The following is a 21,636-nucleotide window of genomic DNA, read 5'->3' as shown; positions in this document are numbered from 1 at the left end:
AAAGGATGAGTTCGAATTCTTTGTAGGGAGATGGATGCAGCTGGAAACCATCATTCTTAGCTAACTTTCACAAGAACAGATAACCAAACACCACATGTTCTCACTCATAGGTGGGAACTGAACAATGAGATCACTTGGACTCTGGAAGGGGAACATCACACACTGGGGCCTATTATCAGGAGGGAGGAGCGGGGAGGGATGGCATTGGGAGTTATACCTGATGTAAATGATGAGTTGACAGGTGCTGACGAGTTGATGGGTGCAGCACACCAACATGGCACAAGTATACATATGTAACAAACCTGCACGTTGTGCACATGTACCCTAGAACTTAAAGTATAATAAAACAAAACAAACAAAAAAATGTGACCCAACTCACATAAGGAGTTACCAATGGAAGGGTTGCTGAACTCTTTTCATTACTAACCAACAATGCAGCATGTGCAACAAAATTCTAACTTTCAGCAACTTTCCAATACATCCAAAAGAAGAAAAAAAATCTCAAAGATAAAATATTTAAACTGCTCAAGAGGGCCTCAAATATAAGATCATATACATTTTGGGAGGCAATGTATCAAAGTAGTTAGGAGAATGCGCAATGGGGCGTAACTGCCAGGGCTGGAGTCCCACTTACTAAGCTGTGTAACCACTCTATGCCTCAGTTTCTCCATCTGTAAAATGGGCAAAATAATAGTAACTACCTGCAGAAGTTGTGATGATGAATGATGTGATATATGTACAGTACTCAGAACAGTGCCAGAACCAGTCTATATGAGTAGTAGCTATTATTTTTCAACATCAAAATATCATCACTAAAATTTTTTCAGATATAGTTAACATATCCTTTAATCAGGCATTTTATGGATTTCTCTTACTATTTCGTTTAGAAAGTCCAATTTAATTGTACAAAATGTTTTATCATTTTATTCATTTTATGATTGGAGAAGAGCATTTTAGGGAAAATTCAAAGATCAGAGATACACTACTCATCACCTACAGGTGAAGTTCTGCATGAGTAATAGTTTGGGTCAGAGTTTAGCGGTTCCACCAAAAGCAAATGTAACAAAAACAAAGATAAACAGATGAGACTTAATTCAACTAAAAAGCTTCTGCACAGCAAAAGGAACAATCAGCAGAGTAAACAGACAACCCACAGAGTGGGAGAAAAAAACAGACAACCCACAGAGTGGGAGAAAATCTTTGCACTCTACACATCTGACAAAGGACTAATATCCAGAATCTACAAGGAACTCAGATCAGCAAGAAAAAAACAATCCCATCAAAAAGTGGGTTAACGGCTGGGAGTGGTGCTTCACGCCTTTAATCCCAGCTCTTCGGGAGGCCGAGGTGGGCGGATGACCTGAGGTCAGGAGTTTGAGACCAGCCTGGCCAACATGGCAAAAACCAATCTCTACTAAAAATACAAAAATTAGCTTGGCATGGTGGCGGGCGCCTGTAATTCCAGCTACTTGGGAGGCTGAGGCAGGAGAATTGCTTGAACCCAGGAGGTGGAGCTTGCAGTGAGCCGAGATCATGCCATTGCATTCCAGCCTGAGCAACAAGAACAAAACTCCACCTCAAAAAAAAAAAAAAAAAAAAAAAGGGTGGAGGGTTGCTAAGGACACAAATAGACAATTCTCAAAATAAGATACATAAATGGCCAACAAACATGAAAAAATGCTCAGGAAAATGCAATGCAATGATCAGGGAAATGCAAATCAAAACCACAATGTGATACCACCTCACTCCTGCAAGAATAGCTGTAATCAAAACATAAAAAAAAATAGATATTGGCGGGATGTAGTGGAAAGGGAACACTTCTACACTGCTGGTGGAAATGTAAATTAGTACAACCACTATGGAAAACAGTGTGGAAATTCCTTAAAGAACTAAAAGTAGAACTGCCATTTGATCCAGCAATCCCACTACTGGGTATCTACCCAATGAGGAAAAGAACTCATTATACGAAAAAGATACTTGCCCATGCATGTTTATAGAAGCACAGCACAATTTGCAATTGCAAAAATATGGGACCAGCCCAAATACCCATCAATCAATGAGTGGATAAAGAAAATGTGGTGTATATATACCAAGGAATACAACTCAGTCATAAAAAGGAATTAAAGAATGGCATTTGCAGCAACTTGGAATAATGGTCTCCAATTCCATCCAAGTGAAGTAACTCTTCAGGAATGGAAAACCAAACATTGTAGGTTCTTACTCATAAGTGGGAATTAGGCTACAAGGATGCAAAGGCATAAGAATGATGAACTTTGGGAATTCAGGGGAAAGGGTGGGAGAGGGGTGAGGGATAAAAGACTATACATTGGGTACAGTGTACACTACTCAGGTGATGGGTGTGCCAAAATCTCAGAAATCACCATTAAAGAACTCATTCATGTAACCAAACATAACCTGTTCCCCACAAACCTATTGAAATAAAATAAATTAAAAATACAAATAATAAGAGATGAAAAAAATTCCCAAAGTTTAGTGGTTCCAGAAGTACATTTTACAAATGGCCTCTAAGTAAAACATTACTGAAATGTTTCCACAGAAGTATTACAATTTCTTTCATTTGGATTTTGATGTAATTATCAAATATTGCTATATTTTCAAAACTTACCTGATATAGTCGCTACTTTAACTAATGTCCCATTTTCCTTCCAGTGAACATCATCAATTCCCTCAAAAAAGCAGGCAGCGCCTTGATTACACCAGAAAGGGGCATCCATTTCAGGTCGGAGATGGGGAAATGTACAGTTTCCAAGTTGGAAGAGTTCATACCATTCCATTGTGTAGTTCTTGCCAGTTAATGTACTCCTGAATCCAATGGCATCATGCATAATTTTCTGTGTAAACACAATACATGTATAAAAGCAACTGTGACATAACCACGGGTCCAGGTAACCTGATAGGAGAAAATGTGGCACATCACAAATGCATATCAAGTAGAACAACTGTCCAGCTGTTCCTCCATGCTGCTATTGTCATATCCACTCTGTGGCCCCAATCTCCAGGCCCTCATCCACCCTGGCTTTGGTCACTACAGCTCATTTCAAATAGGAGGCATGCATATTATGTGGACAAGCTTGTAATTTCCTCAGAGCTTAGAATAAGTGTGAGGAGCCCCCATGCCGGTTTCCGGAAGGAGCTCTACAGACCTCGCATGGTGATGGGTTAACCTGGAAAAGTGACTACAACAGGGTCTGGAAATCAAGAGGTGTTTTCTGCCTACCCTGCCCCTTCTGGGCCTCTTCTCATCTTCCAGGAGCTGGATACAGGAGCTGGGTTCAGATTCATAATATTACAACGGATAATGGTGATTACATTTGTTGTTGTCAAGATTATAAAATCTAGTAGTAACTATTTTTGACTACTCATTTTAAATGTACTAAGAGAAACACCAACATGATCTAAAGTCAGCCATCTAAATAGTGATTACTCCCTAAAAATCAACTTAATAACCAAATCATTGAATTAACCAAAGTTGTAAGACCAAGATGCATCCTTACCAGGTGTCCCAGGAGGTCTCCATATTTAAATTCCCATACTGGGGCTTGTAATCGAAAGACTTCAATGTCATCATCACCCTCCATAACTGGGATAGGTGAGCCAGCTGGACAGAAAGTATATTTAGCTTGACAATAAGGATCAGGTTTTGGACGGGAGTCAAAGCGTCTAATAAAGAAAAAGAAACCATCTACTTAGATTCCAACAGGAATTTGATTCTTCTCCCATCTTTTAGAATCCAGTAACATTTTTAGGGGACCATTCAAAGGTCAGACCATAGTTAATAAATATAAACATACATTTTGTTATCTTGTGAACAAACTTCCAATAATGTTTTTAATAGCAAATGATAAACTCAAAGCACTCTGATAAATCCAGGCTTCCCTGTTCCCTGATCCCACTGTGAAAATTTTGAAGACAGGAATCCTGTCTTAAAATTTTTATAGCTCCAGGTCATAGTAGACATTTGCAAATGTTTACAGAATAAATGAACATTTTTCCAATGTGTTCTATTTTACAAACAATCCCATACATTAAGATTATTCAGATGATTATGAGTAATAGTATATATTTTATATTTACTTATGAATTAACATTCATTCAACCAATATGTATTGAGGTTCTACTAGGTATATAGGGAACTATAGTAGGGAGGGAAACAAATTAAAACACTGTTGCCTTTCTCACAGAACGGTGGGTGGGAGCTGCAAAGACATTAAACAAGTGATGAGTGTGGGATGTGCTAGACTGAAGAAATGAGTTCTACAGGCACAAAGGAAGGACAAATCGTTGTTAACCAGGTATGGGATGAATGGGGTGGGAAGGACAAAGAAAGAGATGAAGGCCGGGCCTAGGTTTTTAACGTACTTGGCTAGAAGGTTAAGACAGAAAGGCAGAGGAAATGTTAAGTATTATAAGACAAGCCTGGCACATTTGGTCTCCGGTAGGTACGGAAGACTAGGATTCAGGCTTCAATGCACGAGTGGAGACAGAAGAGACTGGCAAGGGCTGTCATTCTGTCACTAGGAGAATGTGCATGGAATTCCATGCCTTACAACTGGGGAGGGCTAAGCTTAAAGGATGTTAAGTAGCAGATCTGATAGGACTGAGTTTGCTATAAAGTAAACCTTATTTCATGAATTAAAAGAGGGTAGGGAGAGAGGCCAAACTAAACATGAGAGATCAGTTAGAAGGTGACCTCAACAATGCAGGCAAGAAAAGAAGACCGGAGAAGGCCATAGCAATAGGACTGGAGGAGCACTGCAGTTGAATTCAGCTCAGCAGACACACTGGTTACCTATAATCTGGCACTGGGAAAGAAAGAAGTGGTGGCGACAACAGCTTCCATCTAAGAATCCTAGATCCCCAAGGTTGTAGCCAGATCTACTGTTTTACAATCCCAACAAATCAACAAAAATTTCTATTTTAACTTAAGAAGTTAAAATCTTTATGATGACCAAAAATATTAACAACGCTCCCAAAAGTTTCTGCCACTTGGGTACAGTGTTTTATAGGCACTTACCTGGTTTAAACAAATACATAATAATCACATACAGATTGCATTGACCCACAGCAAAATCTATTTTAGTTCAAAGGTAATTTAAATGTGAACTTAATAAACTTAAATATTATATTCAATTGAAGGGATTAGATGGGGGCATGTACTTAATATCTGAGACTTAAAAAAAAAATCCACTGAAAAGCTATAGTCAACACCTTGCCCTAATGTTAAATCAAATCATTTGGATTTACAATTCTTGTTCTATTGAGTCATTCTGACTTCTTACAAACATTTTATTAACATTATCCAGAAAACTAGCTTCAACCACAAACTTCTCTTTCCACGTAGTATATCACACGAAACAAAAAAGTGCTGCAAACCTTCCAGTGAGCAGAACACACTGTCTAGATTTGATAACAGCTGGCATTCTGCTAGATTTAATCCTTCCAGCAAACCCATGAGGTAAGTGCTACCACTATTCCTATTGTGTGACTCAGGGCATGTGGGCACAGAGATTCTGAGTAACTTTCCCAAGATCCCTAGTGATGATGGAGCCAGATTTGACCCGCAGCAGGCAGAACCTAAAACTCGCTCCTCACAAAGAGGAAATCCTGCCTTCCCACTCATACTGTCATGCAAAATAGCTGTTTTTATTTTTCAGGTTTGTTGTGTGCAGTTTTAGCTGTTGATTACTTATGCTGGTATGTTAAAATTATGTCCATTATAAATTGAATTAAAATCATGATGCTTTTGGTTTAAAGAAAAGCAGCTGTTTTCAGAAACTGCTGGTCTTTCTCCTGCCTGATGTTGACACCACGTTTTCTTTCTCTGTGTTTAGCTATCTCTGCCCGCCGGAGGCTGTGTGTCTTCTCTGTCAAAGGCTGGAATCGGCCTCCCAGGAGTGTGGGCCCTGTCCTCGACTTAGGACCGGCGTCCTATCTCCAGGCTGAAGACTGGACAAATGCGGTGACTATCTTCCCGGTCTAACCAGGACTGCAGGAGACAGGGATTCCGGGATGCGGGACATTTGAGTGCAAAACTGGGAAGTTCCAATAAGGACTTCGGATCGGGTTCTGATCAGGTTCAAACCAGAGCGAGTTGGTCGCCCAGTAAATTGTACCAAATGTTCTGCACTAATAACTAATGACAGTGCATGATATAAATAAATGCGATAGACAGTGTTTTTAAACTACCCAAGAAATCAGCTACTTGTATCCAGAAATCCCTCCATTAAATAACATTACTCTCCTTTTCTTCTGCCACGATTCGGGACTGTCCTGAGTCTGCTGCAAGTGGCCAGAGGGAGGAAAGGTCCCAGGGCTGTGCGTAACAAGCGGCTGCGACTCCCCAGTCCTCAACTTTGCTCTCAAGTGCGCTCCGAGCATCACCAGGCGCTGCCCCGGCACCGTCTCGTGATCCGACACAAACCACCGTGTGCGGGAGTCCCCGCGCTAGCACCCCGTCCCCCATCGGCAACGCCGACTCCGACCCCGACCCCGAGAGTGCGCGCGCCTCCGCACTCACTTGTAGGGCACCGGCCAGTGACGCCGGGAGAGAACGCCCGAGGCCCGTGGCCAGCCTGGAACCGCTGCGAGCCAGAGCAGCGCCATGGCCCAGCACCAGGAAGCGCGTCCCCGAGCCGCGCCCGCGCCCCGCCGCATCTCGGCGCCCTGTGTGGTGTCTAACTCCGGCGCCATCAGGCTGCATCCAGTACTTCCGGAGCCTCTGGAGGCCTGCGACGCCTGAGGGAGGAGCATGCGCGGAGCCGCCAGCCCAGGACGCGGGCCGCCCTACCCCGGCGAGTCAGGCCCAGAGCTTGGCAGCAAGCGCAGGTTCCCGCGCGTGACGCCTTGCCGCACCCTGCCCACGGCGGCTGCCGCACTTTGCAGTCCAGGAAGGCACTTTGGTCTGGCTCCCAGGAGAATTCGATCCAGACCTGGGGCCTCTTCTTTTATGAACTGACCTGTCCCTGCCCAGCAGCCACCACCAAAACCAAACCAAAACCGAAATCTGTCACTGGGGCTCCTCCCAACACCAAACTTTTACCCCATCACACAGGGCCCACGCTAGGTGTCAACAAACGTTGAGTGAATGAGAATGTGTATTTGGGGCTGAGGGTGCGGAGCTGGGGGTGCAGTGAGGAAGAAGAGACAATAGTGGGGAAATGGCTTGTCCTCACCCGTCCTGGGCCAGTGATAACAGTGGTTAACACTGACAATATGTGGTCCCTGCCACTCCCCAAGAGCTTAGTGGGGAAATGATTTGTCCTCACTCGACCTGGGCCAGTGATAACAGTGGTTAAACACCGACAATATGTGGTCCCTGCCACTACCCGAGTGCTGCCGAATCCACGCCCTCCCCTACCGCTCCCGCCACCGGCAGGTGTTCCTTGCTTGGGTCTGTCACTTAACTGGAAAGAAGCTTCTGCATCACCTTCTCTTCTCTGACTCTTCAACCACGTCAAGAAAACAATGGCATCAATTACCTGACTTTTGAGGAGCCTCTCATGGCCTGCTTTGCTGTTAGGCACAAATACTGACTTAAGTCTGTACGTAGTACATTCAAGGTCTTGCCATAGTCACTTGTTTTTACCAGAGAGCAGTTTTGCAGAGCCTGAGACCGGGACTTTCCAACCCTTTCACCCACAACTCGTGTGAAGCATCGTAATGTTTGTAAGGCTATGGGAATAAGCAAGGTGGCTTCGGTAGCCAGAGATGACCACCACAATCCATTGGAGGGTGTGTGCCTTGTGGGGGTGTGACTGACTCGGGCCCTCCAGATCTCTTGATTACAGGTGGGACTGAGTACCCTGCCCTGAACACACACTCCTTTGCCCACTTGCTGCACCAGGTGCGGGGCTTCTGCGGAGGTTCAGACCGGGCTGCATTTTACCACACATCTGTCTAAGCGTTTTGAAAGCTACCTAGCTCTCCTCCGTATACTAGGGCCAAATTCAAAACTACCAAGGCTAAACTGGCTTCTTCAAAGACCTGCCCAAGTAAGAGCGGGAAGCATTCTAGCCCTGAGAGCTGAAATGTAGTATCTGATTTGAAGGGCACCTGAGGTATTCCCTGTGGACCCACACTTGAGCCTGGCTTAAAAAGCAATTAGCAGGAACAGCTTAAAAACAAAAACAAAAAACAAAACAAAACAAAAAACATGAATTAGAGCGTTTACAAATCCTGCAACCATACACTAGAGGGCCACAGTAGAACCTCCCATTCAGTTCAAGACTTCCCAGAGCTACAAAAACAAATTCAGGTTGAGCTTGTTCAGTGGTGGAGACCTCTGGTCCTGTTTCTGCTGTCTCTGTCTCCTCACTCTGTGTACAGGGAGCTCTCATGGTAAGAAAGCACTTCCTAGTATTGGATTTATTTATTTATTTTTTTGGAGATGGAGTCTCCTTCTGTCACCAGGCTAGAGTGCAGTGATGCCATCTCGGCTCACTGCAACCTCCACTTACCAGGTTCAAGCAATTTTCCTGCCTCAGCCTCCCTAGTAGCTGGGATTACAAGTGTGTGCCACTTGTAATTTATTTATTTATTTATTTATTTATTAGAGACAGTGTTTCACCTTCAAGTTGGCTCCTCGGTCCCAGGAACACCATAGCCAGAGGCTCCTACCTCAGAATTATTTTCAGCTTTGAGAGCCAGATGTGGTGGAAGAGGCCCTCCCATGGTTGTTGGTAAACCTCCTTCAGCATTTGCTGTAGTGTCAGGAGTATCAGTAAGTGGGGGCAGAGATGCTACCCCAAAAAGCTGGAACTTCTTCACTCTTTATTTCATCTATTCGAACCAAATAGTTAACAAAGTCTCTGCCAGCATTGCTCTGTGCATCTTTTTTATTGGTGGAATTTCCTATGCCAGTGTAGTTATACCCTTCCACCTAAACCTCACACATGAATTTCTGCCTGTTTTTGTTCCCCAGTGCTCTAATTTCATAGGATGGGGTCATCTTCCTTTTGCCACACCAGGCATAGAGAAAATTTTTAACATCACCCATGATTGAAGTGTCTTCTTCAGATCAGCCTACGCTTCCTGGTGCCCAACTGTTAGGACCATGTGGCTCTGGCCTTCCACGGAGACAACAGAGACACACAGACACACACGGCAATTTGCATAAAGGAATCAGCAAAAATAAAAAATAAAAAATTTTAAGGAGAAAAGAAAGGAGGTTGTTATGACACTTTATGATTTGCTGTGGTTTGAGAGAATTATTGTTTTCCGGTAATTTTGAGGCTGGTTTTATCAGTCCGGGCTAATGAATACCAGCGCAGATTAAAGTCCAAGCTAATTTTTAGTTTCTCACTTACAATCTCATTTTTTATTTTAGGCATTAAAAACATTATTCTGAGAAGGAGCTTCACCAGTTTGCCTAAGAGCTCTGGCCTTGGACACACTAATTTTCTACTCCTTTTTTTTTTTTTAAGACAGAGTCTCACTTTGCCACCCAGGTTGGAGTGCAGTAGTGCAATCACAGTCACTGCAGCCACAGCCTCCTACCTCAAGTGATCCTCCCATCTCAGCCCCTATAGTAACTGGACTACAGGAATGTATCAGCATGCCCAGATAATTTTAAATTTTTTTGTAGTAATAAGGAGTCTCACTATGTTCCCAAGCTGGTCTCGAATTCCTGGGCTCAAGCGATCCTCCTGCCTTGGCCTCCCAAAGTGCTGGAATTAAAGGCATGAGCCTGGCCGTGACACAAATGTTAATGTAAGAGGTTAAGAAAATCTTGAAGGTAACCAAAAATTAACGAACCTCCAAAGTGTTTCTGAAACTTGGATATACTTACCTGTTGTTTACATGATTAACTGGGCTAAACAAATACATCAACTATATGTAGGTTCTATTTTCAGAGTTTTGACAATTTCACTTGCCTAAAGCATAATTTATTTTAGTTCAAAGATAATTTTATTTTATTTTCATTTTTATTTTGAGACAGGGGCTCGCTGTCTTATCCAGGTTAGAGTGCAGTGGCATGACTGTGGCTCACTGCAGCCCTGACCTCTCAGGCCCCAGCGATCCTCCCACCTCACTTCCTGAGTAGCTGGGACTACAGGCCTGTGCTACCATGCCCGGCTAATTAAATAAAATGTTTTTGGTAGAGTCAGTCTCACTTTGTTGCCCATGCTGGTCTCAAGCTCCTGGGCTCAAATAATCCTCTTGCCTCAGCCTCCCAAAGTGTTGAAATTATAGTCGTGAGCCACTATGCCCGACCCAAAGATAATTTTAAAAGCATAATTTAAGTGTGAATTTAATAAAATTAAAATTTATAATATTCACTTAAGGAAGAGATTAGAGTGTGACATCTACTTATTAGGTGACGCTTAAAAACAAACTGCGGAGCCATAATGAATACCTCACCCTAATCCTAAATCGAGTGATTTGGATTTATAATCTTTTGCTTGTTACCTTACATTTTTTAGACAATTCTTTAATCTTGTATATATTTTTTAGTTCTGTTGTGATCGGTTTATCAATAGCCTCAAGAAAATCGGCTTCAGAACAAAAATTCTTTTCTTTGTGTTGTTAAATAAAATGTATGAGAGGCCATGGTTTTGGACTGAGCTCCTGCATTAGGTCGCAACAGATTGAACCAAAATGGGGTCACTTGTGCTAAGTGCCATGTAATCAAACTGAAACGTAAACAAGGAAATTCCCAAATAGACTGGCTTTTCCCAAAAACAAGAGATTTACAGCAAGCAATCAGAAAAGGCCCAGTCAGCCTGAGTCAGCATGATAAGGAAGTCCTCTCTGCTTTAACCCTTTATAAGGAAAGTAACCTGAAGTAACCTGATGTTAACCAATTCACTTTTTGTATTTCGGTTTCCCTATTTCTGTTCAAGTTACCCTAGGAAAACCAGCTGGTCTGCCAGGCTCATTGAAGCTCCCTCTATTTTGAATAGCAACTGCCTGTTTTATGAGTCACTAATAAAAGCCAATTAGACATTTTAATCAATTTTTTTTTTCTTTTTTTGAGACAGAGTCTTGCTCTGTAGGCTAGGCTGGAGTGTAGTGGTGCAATCTCAGCTCACTGCAACCTCTGCCTCGCGGGTCCAAGTGATTCTCTTGCCTCAGCTTCCAGAGTAGCTGGGATTACAGGCATGTGCCACCAGGCCCACATAATTTTTGTAGTTTTAGTAGAGATGGGGTTTCACTACATTAGCCAGGCTGGTCTGAAACGCCTGGCCTCAGGTGATCTGCCTGCCTCTGCCTCCCAAAGGGCTGGGATTACAGGCGTGAGCCACCAGGCCCAGTCAAATTTTGTTTTTGTTTTTTTAATCAGCATATATCGAGGAAACTAAAGTGGTGCAAACAGTGAACAGAAATACACTAGTATCAAGGTTTTGACACAGATGACATTTACTATTTTTAATCTTTCCAACAACCCTATGCAAAAGGTGCTACTTCCTACCTTCAGACTGAGGAAATGTTGGTACAGATATTTTGAGTAACTTCTCGGGATCACATAAGGCAGTGAGGGTGGAGTGAGATTTGATCTTGGGCACTCAGACCCTCACTAAGTTATCCTGCTTTTCAAATTCACTCCTTGTCCTCCTTTTCCTCCTCATTTGCAGTGCTGATGGATGCATGTGTGTTTCCCACAAGCAGTTGCTCTTTGCCCTGTCTGGTGTCGACACCATGTTTACGTCTTCTTTCTAAATCTGGGCATCATTGACAGTAAATAGCCTACTGGGTCAAGGGCTAGAATCACCCTCGGGGATTTACAGTACTCCACCTGTCACTTATGAGCAGCAATCTACCTCCAGGTTAAGAAAGGTAGGTTTCTTCTTGAAAGCAGATGCAGGGTTTATTCGGCACCCAGGACATAAAGGCTTAGTGAATTTTTATTGGAGGAATATGGGACTAATAATTTAAAGATCCAGCAGGGAAAGTAGTGTTTGCTGGAGATTGCAGATTTCATCTTTTTATTTATTTTTCTTTTTTCTTTTTTATCTTTTAATTTTTTTTATTATACTTTAAGTTCTAGGGTACATGTGCATAACGTGCAGGTTTGTTACATATGTATACTTGTGCCATGTTGGTGTGCTGCACCCATCAACTGGTCAGCACCCATCAACTCGTCATTTACATCAGGTATAACTCCCATAATAAAAGAATAGTTCCTCATTTCCCGCTGGAACCATGGAGAGTGTCAAAGAGAAGAAGAAGAAGGTTCCTGCTGTACCAGAAACCCTTAAGAAAAAGCAAAGGAATTTCACAGAGGTGAAGATCAGATGCCTGAGAAAGAAGTTTGCCCAAAAGATGCTTCGAAAGGCAAGGAGGAAGCTTATCTATGAAAAAGCAAAGCAGTATCACAAGGAATATAGGCAGATGTACAGAACTGAAATTCGAATGGCAAGGATGGCAAGAAAAGCTGGCAACTTCGAGGTACCTGCAGAACCCAAATTGGCGTTTGTCATCAGGATCAGAGGTATCAGTGGTGTGAGCCCAAAGGTCCAAAAAGTGTTGCAGCTTCTTCGCCTTCGTCAAATCTTCAGTGGAACCTTTGTGAAGCTTAACAAGGCTTCAATTAACATGCTGAGGATTGTAGAACCATATATTGCAGGGGGTACCCTAATCTGAAGTCAGTAAATAAACTAATCTACAAGCGTGGTTATGGCAAAATCAGTAAGAAGCGAATTGCTTTGACAGATAACGCTTTGCTCCATCTCTTGGTAAATATGGCATCATCTGTATGGAGGATCTGATTCATGAGATCTATACTGTTAGAAAATGTTTCAAAGAAGCAAATAACTTCCTGTGGTCCTTCAAATTATCTTCTCCATGAGGCAGAATAAAGAAAAAGACCACCCATTTTGCAGAAGGTGGAGGTGCTGGCAACAGGGAGGACCAGATCAACAGGCTTATTAGAATGATGAACTAAGGTGTCTACCATGATTATTTTTCTAAGTTGGTCAGTTAATAAACAGTACCTGCTCTCAAAAAAACACAGAATAACTTTTCTTCAAATATCGGGTCAATGAATGATGTTGTACAGAAGAAACTCAGGGAGCATCCTACCTGAAATTTTATTAACAAGTAACTTTTATTTAAAAATTATCACATAAAATGCAGATTATCTGCATTTTTCCTATTTATTTCCTGTGACCATATAAGAAAACTAGGCAACACATATGGCGTTTTGGACTTTCTAAGAACTTGCTAAGTTTATGAGACAAAATGTCATGAGGAGCAGCGGCATCCTAGCCAATGCTGCCTGCTTCCACTGCCCTTAGTTACAGCCCACGCTGTGTCCTGATCTCAGACTCTCCATGTTAAGTGTCCTACGAATTTTTTTTGCCCTCCAGCTTCGATGAAGATGCAATGGGGTCTTTTCTTTAGTTTTCCCTGTCAAAAACATCTCTTCAACTTCCAGCTTGGGAACTGAGCAGTTAAAAAAATTATTACACACAATTAAATATTTTAAAACAATTAAAATATTGCATATCAATATCGACATTCTCTGTTGAAATAAGTTGAATGGAAGTTACTTTTTAGTAGTCCAGCAAAGGATAGAATCCATTTTTTCCCCTTGCTCTTTCGTTTAAAGATAATTTTCAAATAAAAGTTATCTATTAATAAAAATCTAGCTTATGGCTCCCTGGCGCCCTCTCTCTTCCCTCCCAACAAAAAGGACAGAATCTCTGCAGCTTCCGCAGGGCCCGCGATGCGCAGGTTCAGCGGACAGATCTCTCTCCCACCTGGGACCCCATAGCCAACACGCCAGCGCTCCAGTGGGGCTATGCGCCAGAGCGGGATCCGCCGCAAGGGGGCGCGCGGGCGCAGCCGGAGGTGGGAGCTGGCGGCTCTACACGCAGCTTCGGAAGTGCTGGGATATGTGGGTCTGCGGGGCTAGGTCCGGGCTGCGCGGGGCTAGGTCCGGGCTGCACGGGCCTGGGGGCGCTTTCTCTTTCCTCTGAAGCCTGCGGAGTGGGGGGGCAACCCGTCCCTAAGCTGTTTTCCCTCTCTCGGTCTTGTTATGTTATGTTATGTTATGTTATGTTATGTTATGTCGTGTCATGTTATCTTTAAGTTCCAGGATACATGTGCAGAACGTGCAGGTTTGTTACATATGTATACATGTGCCCTGGTGGTTTGCTGCACCTATCAACCCATCATCTAGGTTTTAAGCCCCACATGCATTAGGTGTTTGTCCTAAAGCTCTCCCTCCCCAGGGGCTTCTAATTTATTTATTTTTTTTAAATGGAGTCTCGCTCTTGTCGCCCAGGCTGGAGTGCATTGGAACGATCTGGGATCACTGTAACCTCCGCCTCCCCGGTTCAAGAGATTCATCTGCCTCAGCCTCCCGAATAGCTGGGATTACATGCGCCCGCCACCACGCCCTGCTAATTTTTTTTTTTTTTTTGAACAGGAGTTCACCATTTTGGCCAGGCTTGTCTCGAACTCCTGACCTCAAGTGATCCACCCGCCTCGGCCTCCCAAAGGGTTGGGCAGTGACTTACAGTCCTGAGTCACCGGCCTGGCCTGGGGCTTCTCATTTTTTAAACCATATCCAACAGGCTTCCGTCCGCACAATCCGCTGGATCTCCAGCGACCCAGCTGGGCTTCATACAAAAAACGGGCAGCAGGGATGTTCACAGTCCAGACCAGCCCGCCCCTCACCTGCTGCCCGTTTGCCAACAGTGTTTTGTTTTTTGGAGGGGAGGGGTAGGGAGTAAAACATATATAACATGAGCTTTACCATTTTAACCATTTTTAAGTAGTGTGTGAGCGACTGGCATTAAGTGCGTTCACAGTGCTGTGGAACCATCTCCACTGTCCATCCCCAGAACATATTCATCATCCCAAACTGCAACTGCAAGCGTGAAACACTCACTCCTCATTCTCCTTTCTCCCAGCTCCAGGTAGCCTCTATTACATTCTACTTTCTATCTCTAAGACTTTGTCTACTCTAGGTGTTTACTACAAGTGGAATCATATACTCTTTGTCTTTTTGTTACTGGCTTATTTCACTTGACCTGTGTCCTTAGGGTTCATCTGTGTGGTAGCGTGTGTCAAAATTTCCTTTCTTTTTAAGGCGGAATAATATTCCCTTGTATGTATAACACCACATTTTGTGTACCATTCATCTATTGATGGACATTTGGGTTGTTCCCTGTAGTGAATAATGCTGCTATGAACATGGGTGTACAAATACCTGTTTGAGTCCCTGCTTTTAATTCTTTTGTGTATATACCTAGAAGTGGAATCATGGTAGTACTCAACTTCATGAGGAACCACCACAGCAACTGCACCCTTCTTTTTAATAAGTTAAAATATACAGTTCATTAATTTATTTGTCTACAGGGCATCTCTGTTCAATTTCCTGGCTGAGTTTCCCTGGGAGAAAAAATGACTTCTTTAAGGTCATCACTGGGTAGTGACAAAGTCAGTCCTAGAAGTCAATTCTCTTTTCTCTAAAACTTAGGAAAGGAGATATCTAGCATCTGTTTCACTTGAGGGGTATTAAGATTAATATGGGTGTTATTCATTCATCCTTTCAATGAGTAGTTATTGATTTCCTAATGGGTGAAGGGCGATGTCTTACACGCTGGGGTTTGTGAGTATTTAATGAACTCAGGTCTCTGTACTTGAGGTGAAGACTAGGAGAGGTACATGGACTTACTGTGTCTAGATTACAACCCAGTAAATGCGTCAGCGCTTTCTTATCAGTTCCAAGGGACATGCACTTGTTGAAAACGTGTTTCACTCCTTGAGCGTGTTGATCTGATTATTCTGTTCAACAACTGAAGGCCAATTTGTTTGGAGAGTTCTTTAAAATCAAATCCATGGTTCTTAGCAATTTTTTTTTTGAGCATGTTGATATGATTATTCCGTGAAACAACTGAAGGCCAACTTGTTTGGAGAATTGTTTAAAATCAAATCCATGTTTTTAGCTTTTTTTTTTTTTTTTTTTTTTTTTTTTAAACAAATGGGATCTTGCTCTGTCACCCAAACTGGAGTGCAGTAGCACGATCAAAGCTCATTGTAACTTCAAACTCTTGGGCTCGAGCAATTCTCTCACCTCTGCCTCCTCAGTAGCTAGGACTGCAGCACACATCTCCATTCCTGGCTAATTTTTTAGTTTTAATTTTTGGAGGGGAGGGGAAGGGAGTAAAACATCTATAACATGAACTTTACCATTTTAACCATGTTTAAGTAGTGTGCAAGCGACTGGCATTAAGTGCATTCACAATGCTGTGGAGCCATCTCCACTGTCCATCCCCAGAACATATTCATGTTGCCCAGGCTCATCTCAAATTCCTGGCCTCAAGCAATCCTCCCACCTTGGTCTCCCAAACTGCCGCTATTACAGGTATGAGCCACCATGCCCACCCTGTATCTGCATCTTTCTTGCCCTTCAGAATATTCAAAGTCTTTTCATATATGTGTGTGTGTGTGTGTGTGTGTGTGTGTATGAGATTCCAAGCACATATATGTATGTATATATGGTATGTCAGATAGGAGCTATTATTCAATGTTGTAAAACAGTATATGAAGAATGTTTAGAATCTTAGCATATACTTTAGTGAAATACAAAGTTTAGTAACAAGAGGCTGAGTCTCTTGATTTTATGCCTCCCAGCCCTAATGCCACCCTCTCAGAGAGTCAAGGGACATTTGATTCAGACCAGCCTTGTGCACTTCCTGGTGAAGCTGACCTGTGAGTTTTAGGTTGGAATAGAAGCCAGTGAAGAAAGTGTGGCTCAAAGGCAACCCCCAATATACAGGTATCTCCCTTGAGCTTCCTCCTTTGCCTCCAAGTCCTCATGTTTCTCCAGATCAGGGCCCCTGCAGGATCCCAGGGTTGGGGATAGGGAAACTGGAGTGATGTCCTCCCCTCTCAAGTGTTTCTGAGGATGAACCAGGGGGTGACCCAGAGCTTGGTGGGGCTGGATACATGGAGGTGAATCAAGCAAGAGCTACCAGATGCCCTGCTTCAGGGTCTTGGCATTGAAGCCTCTGGGGTTTTAACTCACAGTCCTGAGTTTTATCTCCCATTTGCTTTAGATTAGTGGTTGCCAGCCCTGACAAACAGAATCGCCTGGGGAGATTTTAAGCTGGAGCAAGGCTCAGGCTGCCTCTTCACTCCCAGAGATTTCCACTGAATTCGCCTCGTTGGTGCCCAAGCTCACCAGGTGATTCTAACATGCAGCCAGCTTGAGAAGCACTGCTTTGAAGGATCTCAAGGGCTGATTTAATCCTCCAGTGTTTTTGAGTCCTATATGTTCTTATTGATAAAATTATGTCCTCTCGTTCCCTTTCATCTATTTAAAGAATATATCTATATCTATATCTATATATATCTGAAAATCCACCTCTTCGTGATCTATCTGATCTCCCTTCCTTTTGGAAGCTAATTTGTAGCTCTTTTTTTCCCCCTCTAGAAGGCCCCTTGCACTTTCTTCTTTGTGGTTGAGCTATAATATTTGTAGCTGATGTTGGCCCTGAAGTCATACAGAATCACTTTGTGGCTTTCGGTCTTGGCTTTCTGGTTTAGATTCTGAGATAGAGTTGCTTGATTGTTTTCACAGAGGCAATGACATCATGTGTTTTCATTTCTATTTTTGAAGGTGAAGGTATTTGCACCTAATGTCGAGCAGATGCTCATCGTTACTCACTTGAAAGAGAGCCCAACAGAAAGACGAGCAATGTGCTGGCGGAAAGTGCCAGGAGAGCCCGGAGGGACGTCCGAGACTTGGCAGACCTGAACTTGAGCGAGCTTGATGCTGTCATTCTACCTGGTGAGTGAGCTGAAAACTGTGAGGCCAACTGTTCATTTTAATTAAGGCTCACTGACTCTAAAACCTTCTTTCCCAAGAAGTGGTGCAGGCTCAGCTGCCATTTTGAAATCTTCTGTGCCTAGCTCCAGGTCTGTGGTTCTCAAACTACTGTACATGAGAATTACCTAGAGCTTTTAAAAACTCCAGTTGCATGGGTCATACCTGAGACCAGCGACAGGAGACACTGTGGGGGTGGAAACCAGTATTAGTGTTTATGCTCCCCAAGTGATTTCCTAGTGCCCTATCTAGGGTGACCAGTGGGTCTCAAAGTTGGCTGCACATTGGAATCACCTGGTAGGCTTCAAAACCATCAATCCCTATGTCCCACATCCGGAGATGGTGATTTCGTTGGTCTAGGGTATGGCCTGGATTTCAGAATTTTAAAAAGATTCCCAGATGATTCTCATGTGCAGACAAGTTTGGGAACTGCTGCTCTATGCCAGTACTTCTTCAACTTCAATGGACGCATGACTCACCTGGAGATCTTGTTACAAGGCAGATTCTGATTCGGCTTCCAGGCAACAGGTGGGGTGTTGCAGGCAGATCACCCTTTGAGGCCTTCAGACTTTGAAAATTACAGTAGAGGTTTTGCCTGTTTCTGGAGCTTTTCAGGGCAGAAATCAGTTTTAGATTGGTAAACACTCCTTTTTCAAATAAAAGATTTAAAATTAGACTTTTATTTGACTTATGATCAGTAAAACCATAAATCAACCTTTTATTGAAATAAATTGAAATAAAAGATTGATTTACTAGGCTGGGCATGGTGGCTCACACCTGTAATCCCAGCACTTTGGGAGGCTGAGGTGGGCAGATCACTTGAGGTCAGGAGTTTGAGGTCAACCTGGCCAACATGGTGGAACCCCATCTCTACTAAAAATACAAAAAATTATCTGGGTGTGGTGGCATGTGCTTGTAATCCCAGCTACTCAGGAGGCCGAGGCAGGAGAATCTCTTGAGCCCAGGAGGCAGAGGTTGCAATGAGCCAAGATTATGCAACTGCACTCCAGCCTGGGCAACAGATTGAGACTCCGCCTCACAAAAAAAGAAAAAAAAAAGATTTATTTACTTAAATAAAAGATTCATTTATGAGTACAATTTTCTCAGATATTTTCTTTGACTTCTTTTGTTTAATTCCCATCATAAGGAATAGTATGCCCTGTATATATCTTTTTCAGACTAAACGAAGTTAGTTTTATTGTCAGATTATATCAGTTCATTCACAATGTTTCTAAAGTTTTTGGAGACACTTTGGAGATGTCCCACAGTGAGAACTGGGAACCACTGTGTTGAATCAGGAGTGTGTGTTGCTTGTTGCTATCTATACGTATCTACCAAATAGGTCGCTAACTGCTATTTTACATATATAGTGTTCCAGACATTTATTGCTTACATTTCAAGGCTTAATCAATAATTTATTATCTTTCTTGGTTCTGTGGGTTGAGTAACGTAGAGGTCAAAGGAAAGCTTCCTCTTTGCCCTCTGAAGATTCTCAGAAAAATCAGCCCACATAAGGCAGATTAATTGGAGAAAAGGCATACAAATTTAATTAATGTGTACACCAGGCGAATCACAGAGTGATTACCCATCCCCCAAGGGAGTTCAAAAGCTTATACATCATTCTGGCAAAACAGGTTATAGGAAGGGGTGGAAGAATTCCATTGAGAGGATTTCTGGGGACAATTAATCAATGGATCAGGGAACAGATTAACTTGCACGTTATCTTGTGAAAGAGTCTGGTCAGGTATAGTGACATTCTTGGTCTTAGAGAGAGGGGGTGGGAATCTTTTGGTGCGTCTGGATCTTAGGCAGAAAAAGGAGCCTCGACACTAGCTGGGATAGCTGGACTTTGCTTGGGATGTCTAATGATGTTGCAGTGAGGTAGAGGCTGGGGCTGTAGCTATCTGAAGGCTTGGCTTGGCTGGACGTCCACAACAGTGTCTTCACTCTCATGTCTGGTGCCTGGGCTGGGATGGCTGAAGAGCTGAAGGCTGGCCATGCAGCCACGTGACCGTTGTGGCAATCCTGGGCTTCCGCATACCTCCTAGGCCTCAGGGTGGTTGGGCTTCTTCCATTCGAGTTTGGCATTCCCCAGGACAAGGATTCTAAGTGTGAGAAGATAAACTTAGGCACATTCAAATTTTAACAGTTTATTTGAATAGACAGCTCATGAATTGGGCAGCTCTAGATGTTCTTGGAAGCAAGGCAAAAAAAAACAAAAAAAAACAAAAAACAAACCAACAACCCCACAAAAAATATTTGAGTTGTTAAAGTGAAAAGTCACTAGTTAGAGGTTCATTGGCAATTTCTGATTGGTAAAGTCTCTAGTTAGAGGTTGGTTGGTGGTTTCTGATTAGTTAAGCTTAAGCGTCATTTTCCTGGGCTATGACCATGACCGTTCATTTTGAGTTGGGTTTCAGGTTGCTCTTGTAGGAACCCAAAGTGCTGAGCCCTCTCAACCTAATGTCCCCCCAATTAAGAATTTTAGCACAAAAGACTTGGGCTTTCCTCTTATGATCTAGCCAAGAAGTCTCTCTGCATCACTTCTGAAGCTTTCAATGGATCAAAAGTGAGATTAGATTCAAGGAGAGGGGACCCCAAAAGGGCATAAAGACCAGGATGCATGGATATTGGATAACTGTCTTTGGAGACATGCTGCACATTATGAATAAAATGTAAGTTTAGATCTATCTACGAAACCCCAGAGAGAGAAAGGACGAGGGAGATTCATTTTGAGTTGTGTTTTGAGAATTCACTCTTTTCTTCAACTGCTAATATGGTTATCCTGAGAGATGTTTGTAAAGGTTATTGCTCCTGAGGTCTGGTGCTAATATTAGTGTTTTCACATTTAAGGCAGTATTATTAGCAAATTAATGTCAAAATTACTGCTACTTAAAAAATCTTTTAGCACATAAGAATAGGTTTTGTTTTAAAATGTACGGAGTTATCTCAAAAGCTTTTAAAAGATATGGTTCTACTTTGTACCAAACTTGAAATATTTAGCAAAAATTAGCATCATGATAGGTGTCCCAGATTGTATCTTCAGAATTTCATACTCTTGATGCAAAATGGTTATTTATTATTATTAGGTTGATACGATCCCTTTATGTCTGTTGAGTCCACTTGCTATAAGGCTACGTTGAAGCTATGTAACATCTTTAATGATTGTGTGTGTTTTAGAATTTGTCATTGGTTTTTTACAAAAAGATCTCTGAGGTATTTGACTATTATAGGTTGTGATAGTGAGACAGTCTTTTTTTTTTTTTTTTTTTTTTTTTTTTTGAGACAGACTCTCACTGTGTCACCCAGGCTGGAGTGCAGCGGTGCAATCTCGGCTCACTGCAACCTCCGCCTCCTGGTTTCAGGCGATTCTCCTGCCTCAGCCTCCCGAGTAGGGCGCACGCCACCACGCCCAGCTAATTTTTGTATTTTTAGTAGAGACGGGGTTTCACCATATTGGTCAGGCTGGTCTAGAATTTCTGTCCTCGTGATCTGCCCACCCAGGCCTCCCAAAGTGCTGGGATTACAGACGTGAGCTGACCACGCCCAGCTGCAGTACTGACCTTTTAAAAAAAGTTAATGCAAAAGAAAAAAGCAAAGTTAATGAATTAATTCAAAGTTACTATCAACTCTAGAAGACGTTAAAGAAATAATATTTTTACATCCTAACCACATGTGTTGTGTGTTGCTCTTCTATACCCTCATTCTTTGCCCAAGATTTGTTCATCCGTTCTTCTTGTCAGCTGCCTTAATCCTGGGTTGTCATCTTTGCTGGTGGCTTTGGAATAACTCAGCTGCCCTGGATGGGAAAGACTGCTCTGTCGGCAGTTCTGTAA

The 21,636-nt window shown here is 42.7% G+C and overlaps 1 protein-coding gene and 1 pseudogene across 1 annotated transcript in view; one reads left to right on the top strand and one right to left on the bottom strand.

Moving 5' to 3' along the window:
• CLN5 (CLN5 lysosomal BMP synthase) overlaps positions 1–7,003 on the bottom strand; it is a 10,495-nt gene extending 3,492 nt beyond the window's left edge. Inside the window, exons 1-3 of the mRNA XM_017854234.1 lie at positions 6,539–7,003; positions 3,516–3,681; positions 2,627–2,852 (exon numbers count right to left, since the gene is read on the bottom strand). Of these exons, the coding sequence (XP_017709723.1) occupies positions 2,627–2,852; positions 3,516–3,681; positions 6,539–6,771 (625 nt within the window). The 5' untranslated portion in view covers positions 6,772–7,003. The remainder of the gene's footprint in view (positions 1–2,626; positions 2,853–3,515; positions 3,682–6,538) is intronic.
• A 5,159-nt stretch (positions 7,004–12,162) lies between these two features.
• On the top strand, positions 12,163–12,904 carry LOC108516639 (60S ribosomal protein L7 pseudogene; annotated as a pseudogene).
• The last annotated feature ends 8,732 nt before the right edge of the window (positions 12,905–21,636 follow it).

This window comes from Rhinopithecus bieti, unplaced genomic scaffold (assembly GCF_001698545.2).
Source record: "Rhinopithecus bieti isolate Rb0 unplaced genomic scaffold, ASM169854v2 scaffold_36004, whole genome shotgun sequence".
In the NCBI taxonomy this organism is placed as follows: Eukaryota; Metazoa; Chordata; class Mammalia; order Primates; family Cercopithecidae; genus Rhinopithecus; species Rhinopithecus bieti.
The sequence above is the reverse complement of the archived record's forward strand: the minus strand, read 5'-3'. Positions and strand labels throughout refer to the sequence as shown.